At 47.6% G+C, this 21,821-nt stretch overlaps 1 protein-coding gene across 6 annotated transcripts in view; it reads right to left on the reverse strand.

Annotated features, from left to right (window-relative positions):
• HDAC4 (histone deacetylase 4) overlaps window positions 1–21,821 on the reverse strand; it is a 182,966-nt gene that overhangs the window by 25,957 nt on the left and 135,188 nt on the right. For all 6 annotated transcript variants that reach the window (XM_066554063.1, XM_066554064.1, XM_066554062.1 and 3 more), the window contains 5 exons: window positions 15,905–16,162; window positions 13,814–14,000; window positions 6,384–6,517; window positions 4,956–5,076; window positions 1,660–1,706 (listed from right to left, as the gene is read on the reverse strand). In XM_066554063.1, coding sequence (XP_066410160.1) covers window positions 1,660–1,706; window positions 4,956–5,076; window positions 6,384–6,517; window positions 13,814–14,000; window positions 15,905–16,162 — 747 coding nt within the window. The remainder of the gene's footprint in view (window positions 1–1,659; window positions 1,707–4,955; window positions 5,077–6,383; window positions 6,518–13,813; window positions 14,001–15,904; window positions 16,163–21,821) is intronic.

The raw sequence follows: 21,821 nt of genomic DNA on the forward strand, positions 1-21,821 counted from the left end.
GAGCCTGGTTTCAAATCTTTCCAGCCCGTTATTTCATACAACACCCTCAGCTCCTGAATTCCAATCATCAGCCATCATTCTGCTTTATCCTGCTCAAGTATAAATCCAAAGGAGGCCCTGTTCCACATCATTCTACTGATTCTTCATTTTCTTTTCCTTTCCTTTTGACTCGATGACATCATGTTTGCCCTCTGAAAAATATCTGGCAAACAATGGGGAATGGCTTCCCACTGAGAGAGGGCAGGGTGAGGTGGGATATTGGGAAGGAATTGTTCCCTGGGAGGGTGGGGAGGCCCTGGCACAGGTTTTGCTGATAGGATTGCTAAAACTCTGCACCAGAGTCAGCAAATATTCAATATTAGGGGTCTGTGGAGACAACCAAGCAGCATCTTTATTGGGAGCATATCAGGAATACCAGCACCGAGGCGTTTCCTGCCCTGATTTGGGATTTAATGCAAGACTGCTGGGCCCGTGCTGGGCTCAGACACTGTCTCTACTTGTTACCATTCAGTCTTCATTTGCAAATGATAATTTTTTTTTTTGCTTTGAATGGCATGCCTGACTGCAGGGCAGAGTAAATCCAAACCTTTTAAGCTCTGGCCAAAAATTTGCCATGAATTAGGCGACTGCAGCATATTTACAATACAAAATAAAATATCTCCACGAGTGGCGGTATGAATAAACGACGATTATTCTTTTTTTTTTTTTTCTGACGGGATAATTTTCAAAGCAGCGATTTTGCAAAGACTCAGGAAGAAAACAATTTTGTTTCATTTCCATAACAGAATCCAGACCTTGAAAATTCAACCTCATGAGCTACAATTATGCAGCAGAACTACCACTGTGAATTTTCAAACACAATGCCTTTTATTGTCTCTTCTCATTCTTTTCCCCTTCCTGTTCTCCACGATTTTCTGTCCAGTCACCCTCCACAGAAACTCTGGAGCAGAAAGTCTGACTTGAAAGGGAAACTTTTAAGCTTTCAAGCTTCAAAGGAAAACAAGAAAACCTTCAAAACAAGGTATTTGTGGTTTGGGTTTTTTTCAGCTTTATGGGAACAAACAACAGCAAAAAGCCTGATTATGTGGAAATTTGACAGCTGAAAAGTAACACTCAGCTTTTCCATGAGGGATGGAGGGGCATTTTAGTCACCTCCTGGAGAATCCACATGGATTATCCTGGAGCTGGAGAATAAAAGATGCCAAATGCTGTTTCATTCCAGGGCAGAGAAACGGCAAACTTGCTATTCACGGGAACAAGTACATTCCCAAATATTGTCCTATTTCATGGCCACGTTTCCCACCTGCTGCGGAGCCCTGAGAATGAGGATGGAGCACTAGCATGTCCTGCTTTCCACAGGAAAAAAAGCACTTTGGGATGCAAGGGCTGCTTCACCAGTGAACATCCCAGGCTGGGAAATGAGGTTTTTCCTCCTGACCATGCCTCTGAGTGTCCCTCATGTTTGGGCTCTCCGGAGCAGCCCCGAAATGCTGCGGCAGCTTTTGAAGAAAGGCACGTGAGGCCGTGGCAGCCCCTGCTCAGGGGCAGCATCTGGCTGCAATTACCCACCCTGGAATGCAGAGCAGCAATTTTTGGTGCTGAGGGGAGCAGGAGGAGAACAAACAGGACATTATTTACACATTAAAGGGAGGTACTCACCCCGACACCACCGCAAGGCAGCCTGACAAACATCGACGTTAAGGAACCTGGGGGGGACAAGAAACCCGTGAGGCACAAAGGTCACCAGACTCTGGGGCCAACTTTGTGGCAACTCTGCAATCTTTTCAAGCACACAAACTCACACATTTCTTCCTGGGGGTTTTCTTCCCATTTTCACCCAGCCCTGTTACAACACATACACACACAATGTACACACTTAGGCTCCTGCAAAAGCTGTCTATAAACCACTCATTTTTAAGCAAGGTGTGGGTGTTGTCTGATATTTTGAGACTATACACGAGGAAGATGCCACCAACAATCACTCAGTGTGTCTTCTCAGATCTGCACTTTAACCCTTTCCCACTGAGGGAGGGCAGGAAATGATAAAAACACCCCAATTGTCACTCATCTGCAGTTACTAGATGACTTTGGAGAGCATGGGCTTCATAAAAGAGGAAGACAGAAAAATAAACCAGTGGCAAGCAAAGAAAAAACATGTGTTTTGACTGAAATAGCAAAACCAACAAGGAGAATGTGAGAAAAATTGAGAAAACCATCTGCAGGGCTAATTTTGAATCTGTAGGAAATGTAACATCGCTCTCTGGGCTCGTGTGTGAGCAAATTATTGGGTGGCGTGTGAACAAATTCTGTGGGGCCCTGAGCAACCTGGTCTGGTGGAAGGTGTTCCTGCCCATGGCAGGAGGTGGAATGGGATGGGCTTTAAGGTCCATTCCCACTCAAACCTTTGGGATTCTGTTCCTGAGAGAGGAGTTCATGCATCTGGACTCATGATGCCCTCCTTGATTAGATCCACATGGAAGTTCTTAGATCATCCTGCCTCCTGTCACATCTCTCACTGCTAATCCACCCATTATGTCCCTATTTGTCTTCTTGACAACAATTTAGGATTGCTCCCCACAAATTAAAAGCAGCCTTATTTGCCTAAGTTTTAACTTGTCCAACAGGTTCCAAGTGTTTCCACTGTCCAGGGAGACTTGGGTTTGTCCTTTGTATCCTTGACAGGACAAGAGGGAATGGATTTAAACTAAAAGAAGGCAGGGATGGATGGGATATTGGGAAGGAATTGTTCCCTGGGAGGGCAGTGAGGCCCTGGCACAGGGTGCCCAGAGCAGCTGTGGCTGCCCCTGGTTCCCTGGAAGTGCCCAAGGCCAGGCTGGATGGGGCTTGGAGCAGCCTGGGATAGTGAAAGGTGTCCCTGCCCATGGCAGGGGTGGCACTGGATGACTTTTAAGCTCCCTTCCCACCCAAACCATTCTGGGATTCTGTGATTCCATGAAGGCACATGCCCCTTTTCATTTGCAGAAGCTTAACAAGAAACATCCTGTGTCCTGAAAAGCCTTTTCCCTTTCAGGCTGAGGTTTCTCAGGCTTTTTTCTTCCTCACAGAGGTATCAAAGGCCAAGAGTTTACACGGAGTCATCAGACACCTGCCAAGACACTCAGCCCTAACAAACTCCCATTTGCATCCCTAAACCTCACACAAAGCTTTGCCCTCAGCGTTCAAACCCGCCCTAAACCCGCCCTCTAAGGCGTTTCAAAGAACCCCACGGAGCTGGTTTGTAAATTTGAAAGCCTTTTAAACCCCCAACGGGAGAGAACAGCTGAAGGAGGGGCTTCTAACAGGCACATTCCCCTCTCCACATGAGCTCCTTGCTCAGGTCCTGCTCTGTGGAAGCCATCGGGAGAGAAGGGGGTGATGTGGGCAGGCAGCCAGTGCCACTGTCAGCATCTCCAGGCTAGGATGGTGCCAGGTGGGCTTAGGAAAGCAGCTCTAAGCCCAGTTAAGAGCTACTGCACATCCCTTCCTACTGGAGACCCTTGAGGACCTGACCTCCCGCAGCTTCGGGGCTCTTCTGCAAGTTGTATCCAAACAGGGAATGTTCTGTGCTGGAAAGCCCTTGGAATTTCTCTTCTCTATAGGATTAAAGTTGACCTCTGCAGACACTCTAAAATGAGTGATGGAAACCATGGTGGGCACAGAACTACAGGAGCAGAGGCAGAGCAAGGGCTGCTTCCCCCACAGGTTCTCTAGAGAAACCATCAGGAATGGTTCAGCAATTTGGGTGTCCCCCCAAAAATGCATTCCAAATCAACTCTATCTCCAAAAGCATCTGTGGCACTGCTGAGACAGATCCTGCCCAGAGCCAAGGAGGGAGTGGAAAAGTATCCCAAGAGAATTTTCTCAGATATCCCAGGGAAGATTGACCAAAGCTCCTTTGGGCTGTGGGTTTTCCACTCCCGAGCATATGACATCATAAATTCCTGAAAGTTTACATCCTAATGGAGCTATCATTCAGCTGGAGGTGTCTACTTTTGGGTTCTCTGGCCTTAAAGAGGTGGGAAGTGAGCTATAAATACCGTGCTAATTGTGTGTTTAACCACTGCCTAATGGCCTCCCTCTCTGGGAGCTCATGGACACACTGAGCAAAATCTTTCCAGCTCCTTTGCTGTGACCACTACATTTCAAAGGCCACTGACTTAAACCTCTTTTTACATCATCCAAAGTCAGGCTAATCCCAAAATAAACTTTCTCAACATCTCAACGTTCCAGAAACCGTTTTTTAGGTTGGTTTTTTTTTTTTTTTGGGTTTTTTTTTTTTTTCCTTAGATCCCCACGTGGCAACTTCCTAAATTGTCCCTCCAGCCTGCTGCTGCAAAAAGGCAGGAAGTAAAGGGAAGTGATGATGACTCCACAGAGGTGCTAAAATCCATGTTGTTTGGCTATCTGAATATGCATCCCTTAGAATTTCTGCTGGGAAAATACCGGGTTGGTTTTTTTTTTGTATTTTTGTCTGTATTTTCCAACAGACACAGCCCTGTTTCACGAAGATTTGGTCTCCAGTGAAAGGGATAAACAATCCCAGTCCACATTAAACAAATGTTGAGGCCCCTGCATCTCTCTTGCTGACTGTCCAAAGCTTCCAGGGGTTTGTTGATGCCTGTGCAGCTGGCTGGGGGCTGCAGATCCAAATCCTTGGGAGTGTGCTCCAGTTCCTTCCCTAGCCATGGACAACTATCTAACACCCAGAGTGCCCAAGGATGAAACAAACTGCCTGAACTATCTTTCCTCCTCAGGAAAACATCCATTTATGTTCTGAAGACATCAAAGAAAGGAGGTTTAAGCTCTCTAGGGTTTAGGGGTCTGCCTGAAGAGAGGGAGATGGATCCTATGCACGGAGCTGGGAATAATCCTCTTGGAGATGCACAGGGCTAAGGATGGAACCCAGCACCTCAGCCAGGGGTCAGGAAGGGGTGTGTCCCCCCAGGGAATGGTACCTAGAAGCTTCTTGCTGTCCAGTTTCTGCCTGTTCAGAGGGTTTGTGCCGTAGAGCAGCGTGTGTGCTTCCGAGTGAACCGTCTGCAGCTCCTCCAGCGTCGCCTTCCTGCCACGGATGCACTGCAAGGGGAAGGAAAAGGCTGCTGAAATCACTGCTGAGGGCTTGGCTCTCTTTTCTGTCCCCTCAGCAAGCCATCAAGACAGACAGCAAAACGCCAAAATGGGTCCTGAGGTGGAGAAATTCAGGTTTGGGGTTAATCCCTTACTCGCAACATTTATCTGCTCAACACGGAAAGTCATCTTCAGATCCAGTCAAGATAAAGAAGGAAACTTGGAGACAGGTGCTGGCAGGAGGTGGTGGGGGTGAAGGAAAGGTGACCAGAGAAACAAGGGAGTGCATCCTGGAAATGGCAGGGCAGAGCTTGAAGAAAGCCAGCAGGGAATTATGGCAGAAATTTATTATTTTTGGAAAAAAAGAAGAGTTGGGTGAGGCTGACAATCACCAGTGGTCAGGAGGGAAACACAGCTGGAAAGCAGGTGAAGATCAACAGCTCCCATGGTGAGAGCAACCAAAAGCACCAAGGTAAGCACAGAAATTAAGGAAAATAAATTTTCTTTAAGGAAATCAACAGGAAATTAAGAACAGTAATATTACCTGGGATCTTACAGTCACAAACTTAATACATTGGAGAACATCTCTAACACCCACTGAGGAGGCCAGGCAATTAGCAATGAGGTTCATTTGGTCCCAAATAATCCCAAAATTCGATTAAATGGGTATCCACAGACAGAGACAGGTTTGAAAGGGATAAAGGAGGGCAGGACAGGGAAATTTAGGCAATGGCAATGCTGCCACCACGTGGATGTCTTATCTGATGGCTCGGGAACATTCCCAGCCCCATCCTGACATTGCTGGAATATTTATGCTCTGGGATTCAGCCCTCTCAGGTGCTCAAAGAATTGATGAACACACACTTATAACCCCATTTATCACCACTGCTGTTAGTTGGAACTAATAACCATTCGTTAATTTTTATTATTAATCTTCATTCTTTCTGTTTAATATCTAAGCTTTTCTCTCCATTTGCCTGCTCTTAAAATACATCAAATAAATGTAATTTAACCTCTTGTGATAGAATGGTGCTCAGTGCCTTCCTCCTACCCCCAACTCTTTTTACAGCATAGCTTGACCATTACTTATTAAAGAGTACCAAAAAAAAGTTATTAAAGCACAGAAAAACTGTTGCTTTTGCTGGAATAATTGGGAGGGAAAACAAATGAGAGGGTTACATCATATCTTGCTCTTTTCTTTGGCATAACAGCAATATAATGGTAATATAATACTACTACTACTAATAATAATGCTGTAATAATATTAATAACACTAATAAAAGCAGCCATGTGGCCTGTTCTGGTGTTTCCCTTACCTCACACTTGCCCCTCAGCCCCGTCTCCTGGAGCCTGGACCAGATGCTCTGGATCCTGCCTGCGTGCTCAGGGTGGCTGTTGGTGTTTCCACAGGTGCACTGGTGCTTCAGCATCAAGGTGTCATACACAAGGCCTGCAGCACAGGGGACAGAATTGCTCTTGGGTTAAAAAAAAACACCAAAAAATTGCCAGTTTGAGGGAGGAAAAAAAAAGGCATTTTGCACTGTGGAGTCAATGGTTCTAGGCCAGAACTGTGTCAGAGAACTGAAAGCCCAAAGCTGCACCCTCCCCTTCCCATGGAAATCCTCAAGGGACAGGAGAAGCAAAATCAGCACCAAGATGTGAAATGAAACGCCAGGGGGAGATGACACCTAAGTAACACCCAGGAATGTGATCTGGGGCTTTCCCCCTGGCTGCCAAAACACCTCCAGGGCTTGGGATCAGACCCAGAAGGACCAAGGCATTCCTGGTGTGTTTCACAGGCAGCTCGTGCCTCATTTTCTAATTGCAGCTCGTGCCCTATTTCCTAATTGCGGCCTTTAGCATCCACCTGGGCAGGTTCCTCTGGTGGCAAAGACAGTTTCTCTGGCAGTGGTGCAGTTACTGGGAGCATCTCTTTGAGAGATTTTTGGCAACAATGCAGCTTTCCCAGCTTCTTCATCAGCCTAGTTTCCTATCACCTCCCCCACCCTGCCTTGATGTGTATTATTGCTAATTTTTTTGCTAAGTTCACTGTAGGGGGATACAGTATGGGTAAATGAAGGTGGTATAGAATGTAATCTTATCCCCCGACGAGTTGCAGCTGGACCAATTACTAAAGATTAGGAGCAGGCCTGATCTTAACAGGCCACACCTGTAGCCAATAAGAACAGTGGTATAAAAGAGTGGATTGGTGGGCTCAGGAGTTAGACACCCACTGCAAGGACCAAGAAGAGTCAGTGTTTAGAGGAGCTGCCTATGAGAAATATTGAGGAGGCACGAAAACTCTGGCAGTATGGAATCCTTGCATTATAATGATAATAGAACTCTTGATATATAAGACAAAAAATGGTGACCCTGACGTGATTTGGAAGAAAAACGATTCAGGGCTAAATTCTATTGCCCCATGGATTTGGGGAAGTAGGATTTGAATACTAAACTATTGGCAAAATATATCAATTACAGCTATTGGTGTTTGTTAAATATGAGTGTAAAAGACCTTGAAGATAAGTGCCTTGTAAACTGGGAAAAGCTATAGAACTGAACTAACATTTAGAAATATATATATATGTCTGTACTATAATATGCTGTTTGAACACTTGTATAACTCTTAGTTCTAAATGAAATGTACAAATATGTCAGAATGTTAATTTCTGTGAATATGTACTTCTGGAAACACTGCAACTCTGTGGTTAAAAGAAAAAGGGGGAATTGCAGGGGGATACAGTATGGGTAAATGAAGGTGGTATAGAATGTAATCTTATTCCCCCAATGAGTTGCAGCTGAACCAATTATTAAAAATTAGGAACAGGCCACACCTGTAGCCAATAAGAACAGTGGTATAAAAGAGTGGATTAGTGGGAACTGGAGTCAGATGATGACTACTGCAAGGACCAAGAAGAGTCAGTGCTTAGAGGAGCTGCCTACGAGAAACCTCGAGGAGGCACAAAAACTCTGGTGGTATGGAATCCTTGCACTATAATGATAATAGAACTTGTGCTATATAAGACAACAGTTCACCATTTCCAATAGGCCAGAGATTAAGCTCTCAGGAGCTAACATCTTTCCCCTGCAGGTTAATAAACCTCTTCCCCTAATTTCCCAAATGCATCTATCACCCCATTTGCACACTTAGAATCAGTACAAACATTCCCTGTCTTGTCCTGGTATAACTGCAGGGAGGTGCCCAGCCCAACGAGGGGGGGCTGGAGCAGCTCAATCCCCCTGCATTCCCAGGGATTTGCAGCATGGCAGCAGCACAGGAGGCTCTGATTCACACCCCAGAGTTGCCTGGCTACAATTTTGGAGGGGAAGTTGGGATTCCATAGCCAACAGCAGGTCCCTCCCAGTGACAGAAGAGATTTAATAATTTCTCTGGAGCAGAAGACATGAAGTCAAACGTTGAAATCCATCTGTCCTTCCTTCAGGTGGAAGCTCCAGAAAACAGAATAAAAATTGGTTGGTTTGGGGTTTTTTTCCCCAAGAAAAGGGTTTCTTGCAGGAAGTATCTGTATGAGTTGGTCCAAGGGCTGGAGCCCCTCTGCTGGGAGAGCTGGGGGTGCTCACCTGGAGAGGAGAAGGCTCCAGGGACACCTCAGAGGCCTAAAGGGGCTCCAGGAGAGCTGGAGAGGGACTGGGAACAAGGCATGGAGGGACAGAACCCAGGGAATGGCTCCCACTGCCAGAGGGCAGGGCTGGATGGGATATTGGGAATTAGGAATTGTTCCCTGGCAGGGTGGGCAGGCCCTGGCACAGGGTGCCCAGAGCAGCTGGGGCTGCCCCTGGATCCCTGGCAGTGCCCAAGCCCAGGTTGGAGCAGCCTGGGACAGTGGAAGGTGTCCCTGCCCATGGCAGAGACTTAAAACCAGATAACCTTTCAGGTCCTTTCCACCCCAAGGTTTTCCATAATTTCTATGGAATGCAAAGGTCAAGATGAGAATCCAGAGCCTCTGAAGGCAGCAGTGGCAGGAGGCAGTTCCAGCCCCTGATGTCCAAGGATGTGCAGCCCAACTGAGAGCATTTGGGGGAATCCCAGGTGAGCACACCCACAGCTGGATCCGTGCTCCCAGCTCCAGCACGGACACACAGCACAACCTGGGAGCTCCCAGGGAATCCTGGGAGCAGGTGGAGCTGGGGGTGTGCTCCTGCAGGCTCCCAGGCCTGGCTGCAGCTGCAGTCCCATCTCCTGGCTGGGCGTGGGCACACTGTGCCACTGGGAATCTTGGCTCCCTGCTCCAGCTCTTGCAGCTCTGCAGCCTCAGGGGAGGTGTCTGGCAGCTCCCTGCTCTGCTGTAGGTGAGTGCAGAGGGAAAAAACACCCCCCCCAAAAGCCAAACCAGGATGGGTTCCAGGGAGAGAACAGAGCCCTGGTAATTGGCTGCCCTCGGGTCAGCCCAAGTTCACTTGGAGGAGGTTGTGCTGCAAAGCTCTCTCAAGGTCTCCTGTATTTGATTCACAGCATCAAACACCACCAGGAGCTGCTGGGCCAAGGCAAGCTTGGAGTTCACCTGAGGAAAAGCTTTCACCCCAGTCTGAGTTTAACTGAGCTAGTGCAAAGTCTTAAACGGAAAGAAGTTTAGAGTGGATTCATGGAAGAAATTCTTCCCTGTGAGGGTGGTGGGACCCTGCCTGTCTCATCCCTAGAAGTGTCTAAGGTCAGGCTGGACAGGGCTTGGAGAAGCCTGGGACATTGTGAGGAGTCCCTGCCCAGGGAACTGGATCATCTTCAAGGTCCCTTCCAACCCAAACCACTCAAGGAATCTATCCCACCCCAAATCTGGTGCTCACAGACCTTGCTTCATCAATGGTTCCTCCTTTCCCAGGGCTTCACTGATAACAGCAGCATCAATCACTCATCATTTCTCTTTCCTAGAAACCAGCCCAGTTGTAAAAAAAGCAACTGTTCCCAGTTGCTTCCTGTGGCTGGGGACACTCAGCTGCAGACACACACACACACACACACACACACTCACACAAAGGGAAGCTCGGCAATTTAAGCTCAAAATACAAAACTACACTGGCTGTTACAAGTTAATTGAAGTGGTGCTGGAAGCAAGACTCTTTTCAGACATAAGAACAATAATTTTTAAAGGTCAGCACTAAAGCAAAACCAACTGGCTTTTCTTGGCAGAACAAACATATGATCTGAGGTTCAGATAATTATATTGCTCTGCACAGAAAAGAATAAATGCCTTCATCAGAAAGGAAAAACCCTTTAATGCAGAACATCAGAATAATTTGTGGACCCATTTTTGCAGGAGATCAGAGACTGGATAATTGGAGCTATGCAAATTAATGGCCTAACCTGAGGATCCTTATTCAAGTGCATAGAACAGGGCAGGCACGAGTGTTCATTAAAGTCACAGGGGCTGCTGGAGCTAGAGAGGGCGAGTTCAAGGACCTGCTTTCTGGGAGGAAGGAAAATTAAATGTCATGCTTCAGGACATCAAACTGATGGCTGGAAGGATCCAGGAAGGGCACGGCTCTCCCTTTGATGTGGAGTAATGGACATCATGTTTGAGAGCTGCAGGATGCGGCTCTTTGCCCCAGACCTTTGAAGTCTCAGGTGCTGGCCACCGAGAGAGACAGGAAAATCAAATACACATCAACCCCAGAAGTTCCAGCTGTCTGCAGCTAACTCAGTCCAGGGAGAGCACCAGCTCTCTGTGTTATTTCTGTACAATATACCAAACATGAAAAGGAGGAATAATTCCTTTGTCTGTTGGACAATGGCTGCTCTCTCAAGGGCCGTGTTCCCATCCGGAGCGATTGCGGTTGGCTTAATTAGGGCCATGCAATGAAGTTTGCTTCCTGCAGCCCTCTCACCAAACCCTCACACCAATTCTAATCCTCATTCCTCTGCCTCAGGATCAGTCTCCAAAGCACTTATCAGCCAGATGGATTTTCCTCAGGAAAAAGAAGCCTGATGCACTTCAGCACTGCTTGCTTTTGAAAAACACCCAAGACTTTAATTTCCTGCTTTCCACAGAATAGCTCAATCCCGGTGATTAAGCTTTAGCATCTACCTCCAGAAACACAATCTCCGACACGCCACCGTGGACAACTCCAACAAAACATGAGGCAATTTAACTCACACATGCTCAGCAGCTGAAATGCCTTTCCTCCCCTTTCTCCTGCTCCCATGCCCGTGGCAGTGGGCTTTTGTCCCCTGCTTCTCCTATGCAGACAGTGCAGGTTAATTAAACCAGACCTAGGACTAGTTTTAGGACTAGTACAGAGGCCTCACCTTTATGCTTTGCACCTTAATTAGTGGCAGTGAATGCCTGATTTTATTGTGTTTTTCCTTCTCCATTCACCCAGCATAAATGCAGAGATTGAAGGAAAAAGAAAAGTCAAGTCTTTGGAATCTTAATGAGGATAAATGTTGTGAAAATGGTATTTTACAGGTGAACTACCTGAAGCATTCTGCACCTCATCACCCTGTGCAGTGCTGGATAAAAGCAGTGTGATATTCCACTCCTTATTTTAAGCCACTTTTTTAATTTTTCAAACCCTGCCTCTGAGGAAAATAAATCCTGATACTGGAACAGCATCTTTTCCAAGCAGCACAGCTCTCAAATCTGCACTCTTCCTGCTGCCTGCAATTTTGAATGAAATTCAGAGGCACAGATCTGAGTCAAACACAGATCCTCTGCTAGGAAATGTTATTTATTTCTATGTTCAGAGTCTTGCATGTGATTGATTGGGCAGCTTCATTACCGGCAGAGGAGGAGGAGGGAAGCAAGAAAAGGAATGAATAATCCCTTCAAACAGGGCCAGGCTTCCTTGTTTTTAAAGCCCCAAGGTTTGGGTTTAAGTGTATTAGAAGCTCAAGTTTCATCTGTTCTGACCTGAGCCAGGGGACTTTTCCTTGCACCTTTGGCAAAAGTCAAAATCTTTTAATCTGGCCAGAACTGACTGCATTTGAAATGCAGTTCTGCTGAAATTCTGGGTTAAACGTTAACAGCAAATTGGGACTTTAAAGGGCTGATTTGCAAAACTTGAGCCATTCCTTGGGTTTTTCCAGAACTGCCAGCACATGCTTCCCACCCTGCCTGCAGCCAGGAGCTGAGGAACACAGAACATGCCACTATTACTACACCACCAGGGCCTGAAAATAAACCCGATTCACAGCACTGAGCCGAGTGATGCAAGAAGTGTAGGTTAAAAATGGAATAAAAGCAGAAGTGAAAGGGAAATAACATCATGAGTCGCTCTTATTTGGGCGTTGTGGATTCCCCCCCCCTTCTTTTCCTTTTCCCAGGGAACACATCACGTTGCAAACTGTTCATTCACAAAGTAAGAGCCTGACATTTGGGGAAGAAGGCGGACTTTGAAATCAGTCCTCATCACCCAGCACGGGGCTTGAGGAGTTGCAGGGAAAATCAACTTTCAGCTGTTACTAAGGGCATTGAAGAAACAGAAAGGATTTTGGAGTAGAAAAGTTGCTGTCAGGATACAGGAAGAACAATTAAGTTTTTTGTTTTAAATCTTGGTGGGGAGATCACAGAATCCCAGGGTGGTTTGGGCTGGGAGGGACCTTAAAGCCCATCTTGTTCCACCCCTGCCAAGGGCAGGGACACCTTCCACTACCCCAGGCTGCTCCATCCTGGCTGTGAACACTTCCAAGGGATGGGGATCAACACCTATTTTGCACTTGTGCTTTCCACCAGACAAACACAGGATTGTACTCATCAGTTTCCTCCACGTATAAGCAAACACCCTTTGGTCTCTCTGTTTCCTCAAGACAAGTTGAAATCACCAGCTCACCTGGTTTTTCCCAACCTGTGTGACAGGAGGAGGGGAGGCTGGCAGGGAGCCTGGAGTGCCATCACACTGATGGCACAAGATTATGGAGTGACTGGAGAAGGTGGGGGAAACAGAGGCAGCATTGCATTTGGCACTCTGTCCTTGAGGAGGACTGGCTCTCTCTGCCTTGCCTCTAAATCAGCTCTGTCCCAGCCTGGGACTCGCTCTGTGTGCCTGAGACACAGCTGCAGGGCTGTGCTGCTGCTGTGTGTGTGTGTGCAGGGTACTTTTGCTGTGCTCTGTGAGTGTGCAGGGTATTTTTGCTGTCTGTGTGTGCGTGCAGGGTATTTTTGCTGTGCTTCTGCTGTGTGTGTGTGTGCAGGGTACTTTTGCTGTCTTGATGCTCTGTGTGTGTGTGCAGGGTATTTTTGCTGTCTTGATGCTTTGTTTGTGTGTGCAGGGTATTTTTGCTGTGCTGCTGCTGTGTGTGTGCAGGGTATTTTTGCTGTGTCTGTGTGTGCAGGGTATTTTAGCTCAGAGGAAGGGACAAGCAGGACAAGAGGGATGACTCAGTGTGCTCCTTGAGGAAGGCAGGATGTTATGGAGTACCCAAATGGGGATGAGATGCAGAGCTCATGCTTACGGATTTGCAGGGACGGGGAAGAAAATCATAGAATCATCTCCATGGAATGGTTTGGGTTGGAAGAGACCTTAAAGCTCACCTCAAGGGTAGGGCAGGCACACCTTCCACTATCCCAGGGGGCTCCAAGCCCTGTCCAACCTGGCCTTGGACACTTCCAGGGATGGGCTGCCACAGCTGTTCTGGGCAACCTGACAGGGAAGGATTTCCTTCCAACATCCCACCTACCACAACTGCCAGCCTAAAGCCATTCCCTCTTTTCCGTGCCCTCACAGAACAGCTCAGCATAAAACAAACCAGTGAGCAGAGCCCCCCCCAGCCCAGAGCCCCCCAAAAGCTCACCTGTTGTGAACCTTGGCTTAGTGGGAGGCTCCTGCACGGACATGGGGAAGGTGGCTGAGGCAGGGGAGGACTGTGCCCGGGACAGGGGCCGGTGTCCCCCGAAGGACACGGGCATGCCAGCCGCCTCCAGCGACGCCTGGTAGTTCCTCAGCTGGTGAATCCGCTGCTGCTCCAGGAGCAGGGCTTGCTGTGGGCAAGAGAAGCAGGCAGTTGCTGAAAGGGCCTTCCCAAAAGGGTTTGTGAAGGCTCCCAGGCTTGGACTCCTTTCCCTCAAGTGCAGCAAAGGAAGATGTGACGTTTCAGACAAGCACAACACACGGAGCCCCAGCCTGAGCCTGCTGCACACTGGCAGGGCCACTGCCAGGGGCAGCTCCATCCTGCCCCACAGCTCCCTCCTCTTCCTCCCCCTGTGCTCCCACCCCACTGCTCTGGGACATTTAACAGTGAGACAGTCCAGGCCATGGAACGAGTCCCACTCAACTGGATCCCAGGCTGGACAGGGAGCTCTGAACTGAGCTGGTTCTCTCTGCAGCCACACCATCAGCTGGACAGCCTCCTGGTCAGAAGGGATGGCTGTTCCATCCCATTCCCTCTGTAAATTCCCTCCTGCTCTGAGGCAAAACAGTGGCAAAGGAGATACTATTTTTAAGACTTCAGAGGTGTGACCATGGATTCAGGATTAAGGTAGAGAGGCTTCACCTTCAGAGGAATGGCATCACTAATAATGGTCCATCATCACCAACTCAGAATTAGAAAATTCCAGGATGATTTGGGCCTTAAAGCTCATCTCTGCCACGGGCACGGACACCTTCCACTATCCCAGGTTGCTCCAAGCCCCATCCAACCTGGCCTTGGACACTTCCAGGGATGAGGTGGCCACAGCTTTCCTGGGCAAGTGTAGCTCCTGAGCAACATCCCAATGACATTCCTGGAGGAAATGGACCGGGTCCATTACACTGTGCTCCCTTGTTATTGGATTTATCACCTGCAATCCACAAGCCTCAGGTGTTTTCCCTCAAAAGTGAGCCTGGTTGGAGGCTCCAGGTTCTCTAATTCTGAAGCAGGAACACCCTCCACTTGTCCCCTGTTCCCTTATGTGCAGTGTTTTGTCACAGACATGTTTTATGAAAAATCCTTTCTTTAGGATTTTTTCTCCTGAGAAGCTGAGAGGCCTCAGTAACAAAATGTAAAAATGAGTATCTGCTGCTGTGAAATGGAACAGGTGGATCTGTGATTGGTCTTATGTGGTTGTTTCTAATTAATGTCCAATCACAGTCAGCTGGCTCGGACTGTCTCAGTCAGTCACAAGCCTTTGTTATCATTCTTTCCTATTCTATTCTTAGCTAGCCTTCTGATGAAATCCTTTCTTCTATTCTTTTAATATAGTTTTAATATATATCATAAAATAATAAATCAGCCTTCTGAAACATGGAGTCAACATTCTTGTCTCTTCCCTCAACCTGGGACCCTTGCCAACACCACCACAGTCTTTCTCTGGAGAAATTAGTTTTAAATCATTAAACCAAAATACAGTCCCCTGTGATTTTACATGGGGTTCCTGTAACCAGCCAACCCTCCTGGCTGGTGACTCCAGGGAAGGAATCACTTGATTTTACATGCATGGGGTTCCTGGTAGGTGAGTCCAGGAAAGGTATCACCTGAATTTACATGGGGTTCCTGTAACCAACCAATTCTCCTGGCAGGTGACTCCAGGGAAGGAATCAGCTGATTTTACATGGGGTTCCTGGCAGGTGACTCCAGGGAAGGAATCACTAGATTTTACATGGGGTTCCTGTAACCAGCCAACCCTCCTGGCAGGTGACTCCAGGGAAGGAATCACTAGATTTTACATGGGGTTCCTGTAACCAGCCAACCCTCCTGGCAGGTGACTCCAGGGAAGGAATCACTAGATTTTACATGGGGTTCCTGTAACCAGCCAACCCTCCTGGCAGGTGACTCCAGGGAAGGAATCACTAGATTTTACATGGGGTTCCTGTAGCCAGCCAGCCCTCAGGAGCTGTTTCCCCTCAGAGCACCACGAGGTGACTTCCAAGCCCAAACCCGCGTCTCCCAGCCACGCAAGCGCCAGACCTGGCGGAAGAGCAGCTCCTGCTCCGCCTGCCTCTGCCCGGCCTCCAGCTCCTGCTGGGGCTCTGCCTCCTCCTCGTCGCTCTCGATGGGCTCCTGTTTGACCTGCACCAGGCTGGCCAGCGCCGGGGGCTCCTTGTGGCCCGCGGCCCGCTCGCCGTAGGGCTCCTCCAGCAGCGCCTGGTGCTCGCGCAGCTCCTCCTCCGTCTCCTCGGGGTGGCTCTCGTGCTGCCGCGCCGGCTCGGCAGGCTTGGAGATGATCTGAAAGAAGCACAAACTCACCAGAGCTGCCTCCCACCGCGGGGAAAGCGCGCTCTGCTCTCCAGACTGGCGGGAAGGAGCAGCTCTGAGCTATTGTGTATTAAGGTCAGGGTAACCCTGGCATCGAGGGCTCCCAAATCCCTTGTCCCGAGTGATGACACCCCCTTATTTTCCACTTCATCCTCTCTCTGAAGGAATAAGAGCCTCTTGTTCCTGCACATCTCCAGATGCTACTCCATTCACAAACCCACAGAGCAGCCATCGAGATGTTTGGCAATTAAATTCTGAAAGAATACAGGGGACACAAACCCTCCAAAGGGGTTTTGCTGCCTGTTTGCTCAACATCACCTCAAATCACTCCCTGAATTTTTTCTGTGAGGCTGAAATAATGATTACTTGAAAATCTGTACTCTTATGGAGCTGGTTAAGAGGAAGGTCAGGACATGCAGCTGAGAGCAAACTCAAGAGCAGCATTGTTCTAACCTGACCTTCCGAAGCAGACACAGTAAACATCGCAGAGAAGAGCTCCTAAACTTAAAGGAACAATTTAATTTTCACTGTAATTCACTCAGGCTTTTTGTAAGTTCTTTGGCAAGATAAAATTCACAGTTCTGTGTCTCAGACTGCTTACTATTTTTATTTGGGATATAAAAAAAAAACCCCAAATGTGACCTGTTTTCAACTCCAGAGTAGGAAAACCAATCCATTTCCTCCCTTTCAAAGAGCTCAGGCTGCCCCTGTTTCACAGGCTTATAAAGAAACTGCTGCACTTTGAAAGTTGTCAGGGCAAGGTTTAATGAGGATTAGGTCATCGGTATGGTAAGCAATATTGATTTTAAATCTAATAAAGCTAAATCAAAACATGGTTATTGAACACATGCAGGAGGAGGGACTATTTGTCAGTAACTTGCTCTTTGAAGAACAGTGGCTCCAATCTGGAACTAAGCCTTTTTCTCCCCCAAAAGCAGGAAAGAAGGCTCTGCCATATAACCTAAGCAAGGCAGAGGGGCAGGAATGGAGTTGAATCTGGCAAGGGACATGAAGAAAGAAAAGAGGAAGGCTAAGGAGATCCTGGTGCCACTGCTGAATGAGGGAAGGCACCTGGTGGCACATGAGATAGAATTAATGCCTTTTTTAAGACAATCCTTCAGGAATCTCTGAAACCCTGACACCAGAGGAAAAGTCTCGAACAAGGAAAACTTCCCTTGGTGAAGGAATTACCACTTAAAAGACCTGGACATCCTTAAGTCCATGGGACTCTCATAGGTTGCACTCACAGGTGATGGGACAGAAGGCCATGGGCACAAATTAAAATTCATAAAATTCTTTCTGAACACAATAAAACTTTTTTTTTTCCTGTGAGGTTGGTCAAACACTTGAACAGGTTCTTCACAGAGGTTTTGGAATCTCCACCCTTGGAGATCCTTGGGCAACCTGTTAGAGGGAGGACATTGCCCTCAGTGACCTCAGGAGGTCCCGGCAGATTCAGGGATCAAAACCCCTCAAGGATTTTTGTGAGGTTCCCCTGCCCCCCCCCAGTTTAATTCCTTATAACACACACTGAATAACCAAACCACATTAAGCTAAAAGTTCTTCTACCAATTTTCTTTAAGCCTTCTTAGGCTTGATGAATATTATCTGTTTTAAAGATAATTAAATTATCATAAACCATCTGCTGCTTGTTTTGGGTTTTTTTTTTTTCCCTGCTTGGATCGAAGGTCTTAAGCTTTTGAACTTAATGCCTTTTGAACTTCTGAACTGCACGAGGTAATTGCTGGGAAAAATAACTTACAGTGCCACTGTCATACCTAATGTGAATGAGAGGCAGTGTAGTTCCCTGGAAGTTTTAAATTATTCCTACTCCTTAAAAATGTAGGAATTAAATGACAGCCACAGTGAAGGCTGAGAAGACCAAGTGGTCAATGGCAAGGCCATTTCAGACATTCTGTCTGCAAAGGGAATCTCTTGGCCTGCCACTAGTTCCAGTTGTTGCAAAGGAAGATTTTGCAGAGAAGACACTTTCTTACAACAAATTCCACATAAAACACTCAGTATCTGCATGCCAGGCCCATCCAAACTCCCTAAAAACCTTCCATTTGTGCAGTTTTATGAGCACGTGCTCGTGCCATTTAAAATCCGAGGGAATAAAAGTGCGAGGGGCTGGCTGGAATGGTAGCACTGAGAATGCTTGTAAATATATCTGAAATAGTAAGCACAAAGCACCATAAATAACCTCTCCATCCCTTAATTAGCTGTCTGGCTTCCTCTGCCACGAGGTTACTCCTCTGTTTTCATACCCAGTGGCCTCTGGCTGTCACAAGCTGCCACCATAAACCTCTGGTAAAGGCACTGCCTCTCCAGCCCCGGGCAGACAACTTCACTCTGGAATAAATTACAGCTCTCTAGTCACAAGCATTTTTTAAAGGCTCCATGCAGCTGGCAAGATTTCTCCTCCACAGCTTTGAAATACAAAGAACAGAAATTAAAAAAAAAAAAAAAAACCCCAAAAAACAAACCAAACAAAAACCAAACAAACAAACAAAAAACCCCCACCAAAACACAACAGCAACAAAAAAAAAAAAACAAACAACAACCAAAAAAACCCAAAAGAACAAAAAAATAAACCCCAAAACCAAAGTCCAAAAAAAACCCCAAAAAAACAAAAAAAGGAAACAAAAAAACACCACAGCAAAAAAAAAAAAAAAAAACAAAAAAACACCACAGAGCAAAGTCAGGTCATAAATACAAGGGAAACCAAAGAGTTCATCATTTTTCTGTGAAACATTTCATGAGGGGAAGAAAAGGTATATTTTTCACTAGTGACATTTCAGCTAGCATTGGGTTTGTCCAGTAGATGTGATAAATAGAACCACAGAATCATTAAGGATGGAGAAGACCTCCAAGACCATCAAATCCAACCTCTGATCATCGCCATGCCCATCACTCCATACCATCCTCTCCAGGACACCTTTCTCCACAGTGGCAAATTCCTAGGGCACTGAAGACCTTGACAGTCCTACCAACAGGTTAGAGACATCTATTTACAGATCAGAGATCAAGGAGGAGCTCCCAGCAGAAAAATCATGGAACCCCAAAATGGTTTGGGCTGGATGGGACCCTGATCCCCATCAATGGGGTGGCACCAGGGGTCAGAAAGCCAGAGGAAGAGAGGAGCCAGGAAGCAAAGGAGGATGGTCAGCTCAGCCCTGACCATGCCAGGATGTGCAGAAGCCAGCAGAACCCTCCCTTTCCTCCCTCTGGAGGTGAAGGATGAACTCAAGGAAGAAACAGAACAACTCTTGGACAGCTGGAGACATAGATTTGATGAAAATGAGTAAAACACAGCAAAAAGGCTGAACTCGTTCGACTTGACATGGCTCTTCCCATGTTCCCTTTGGGTTCTGATTTTTAACTTTTATGGCTTAAGGAGAAACAAGAGATGATAAGGGATGATGGGGAGAGGCTGACTTGGGCACCAGAGTACCTGGCACAGCCTTCTGCAGCAGCCAAAGCCTACAGAAATCTCTTGATTTGTTTTTTGATGCGACAGCAAGGGAAAAACAACTGTCTGAGGCGGGCTCAGCCCTACAGCTGGAAGGACCAGGAGACTGTGGAGCTTTTGTGCTTGGAGGAGAGGGAACAACCCACCTGCAAGGCTGGATGGGGCTTGGAGCAAATCTTCTTCTGATATTACAAATCACAGAATCCTTAAGGTTCGAAAAGCCCCCTCACACAATCCAGTCCACTGTTCTCCCAGCACTGCCAAACCCAGCCCAAAACCCTGTCCCCAAGTGCCACATCCACAGGCTGTCTGAACACTTCCAGGGATGGTGACTGCCTGGGCAGCCTGTGCCACTGCCTGAGCACCCCTTGAATGCAGAAATTTTTTCTGATCTTTTCCAACCTAAACCTCCCCTGGCACTTCCCTGTCGAACACTAAACATGCAAAAAAGGTGGGAAACAGAAGCACAGGCTGATGGTGGAATATCAGCTCAATGAGAATCACAGAATGGTCTGGGTTAGAAGGGATCTTAAAGTCCATCCCATTCCACCCCTGCCATTCCAGGGACACCTTCCACTCTCCCAGGTTGCTCCAAGCCCCATCCAGCCTGGCCTGGGAGACTTCCAGGGATCCAGGGGCAGCCACAGCTACTCGGATGATCATTCTTAATATTTTCATGTAAAACAACAAGTTTTTCCTTAGTTGCCTTCCTGGAAACAGCAAGACTTGTTTTGGCTGCAGTCCCCTCAGAAATTTCATCTGCTGCAGACACCTAGCAGGGAACGTTTAGGGCCAAAATCTCAACATTTGGAAAATCACATGGAATTAAGAAAAGCCTGATTTATGAGTATATAAACATATAAAATACTTCAGGAGTATTATTTACGGGAAATCCACAAATAAAAAAATTAACAGGCAGTGCTAGCAGTCCTGGTTAAGAATGAAATAATCTTTTATTTTATTTTTAGTCCTGCCCTTAACTCTCCTACACACACGAGGGTCCTAAAATATCCCCAATCTGGGAAAAGTCTTTTCCCGTGTCAGCACTTGGATGCTATCCCATGGGATAAATCTGCCACACGCACGCAGCACTAGCACTGAAGTGATTTTAACTCATGACTCCTATAAATCAAACACAGGGAAATCAGTTTAATTGAACCCTCTCTGCCTGATTTTGCTGTGGAGAGCAATGGACAAAGCTGGAAGTCAGAGTGCTCCAGTGGCTCTCCAGCTCCTGGGAGGTCCAGAAGAAAGTCTGAATGAGCTCAGTGGATACGTCACATCCAAGGCTTTGGAAAAGCTTTAAAATCCTTCACGCAAAAAATCCCTCCAGCTGACAACTTCCCTGAACAAAGAACCCCAACTCCCTGCCCCACACCCCATGGCCCTGGTCCCAGGGAGTGTTTGGAGGGGGAGGAAATGGGATCCCTGTGGAGCAGCAGCTCCCCAGGGCCCCGTGTGCGGGGCTGAGCCAGGGCCAGGGCTGGCACCCGTGGTGGCAGCGCTCCAGGAGGACAGCATTGACGTCAGTGACTTGTGTAACCATCCTGCCTCAGCCCGGGCCACAAACAAGGGTTTGGGGGTGGTGTGTGTGTGGGTGGGGGGGTTGTGGCTTCTTCCACTCTTTGATCCAGCCCTTGGCAGTTGTGTTTTCTCACAGGACTGGAACGGTGGAAATATTTGGAGGCACCTCTGCTGCATATGGAACAGCAGCGATCTGAACGGCCGCCTGCCACGGGCTTGTCCTGAGCCACAGAGCTGCTGCTGGAATTGCTGCTGTCCTAAGGAGAGCCTCCACTGGAACTCCTTGGGAGGAGTGTTTAGAAAGCCTCAAACCAGAACAAATCCCAGAACAGTATGGGTGGGATCTTAGAGATGATGCAGTTCTACCCCTGCCATGGGCAGGGACACCTCCCACTGTCCCAGGCTGCTCCAAGCCCCATCCAACCTGGCCTGGGACACTCCCAGGGATCCAGGGGCAGCCACAGCTGCTCTGGGCACCCTGTGTAGGACCTCACCACACTCACAGGGAAAAATTCCTTCCCAATATCCCATCCATCCCTGCCCTCTGGCAGTGGGAAGCCATTCCCTGTGTCCTGTCCCTCCATCCCTTGTCCCCAGTCCTTCTCCAGCTTTCCTGGAGCGCCTTTAGGCCCT

Source organism: Molothrus aeneus, chromosome 7, assembly GCF_037042795.1.
Source record: "Molothrus aeneus isolate 106 chromosome 7, BPBGC_Maene_1.0, whole genome shotgun sequence".
NCBI lineage: Eukaryota > Metazoa > Chordata > Aves > Passeriformes > Icteridae > Molothrus > Molothrus aeneus.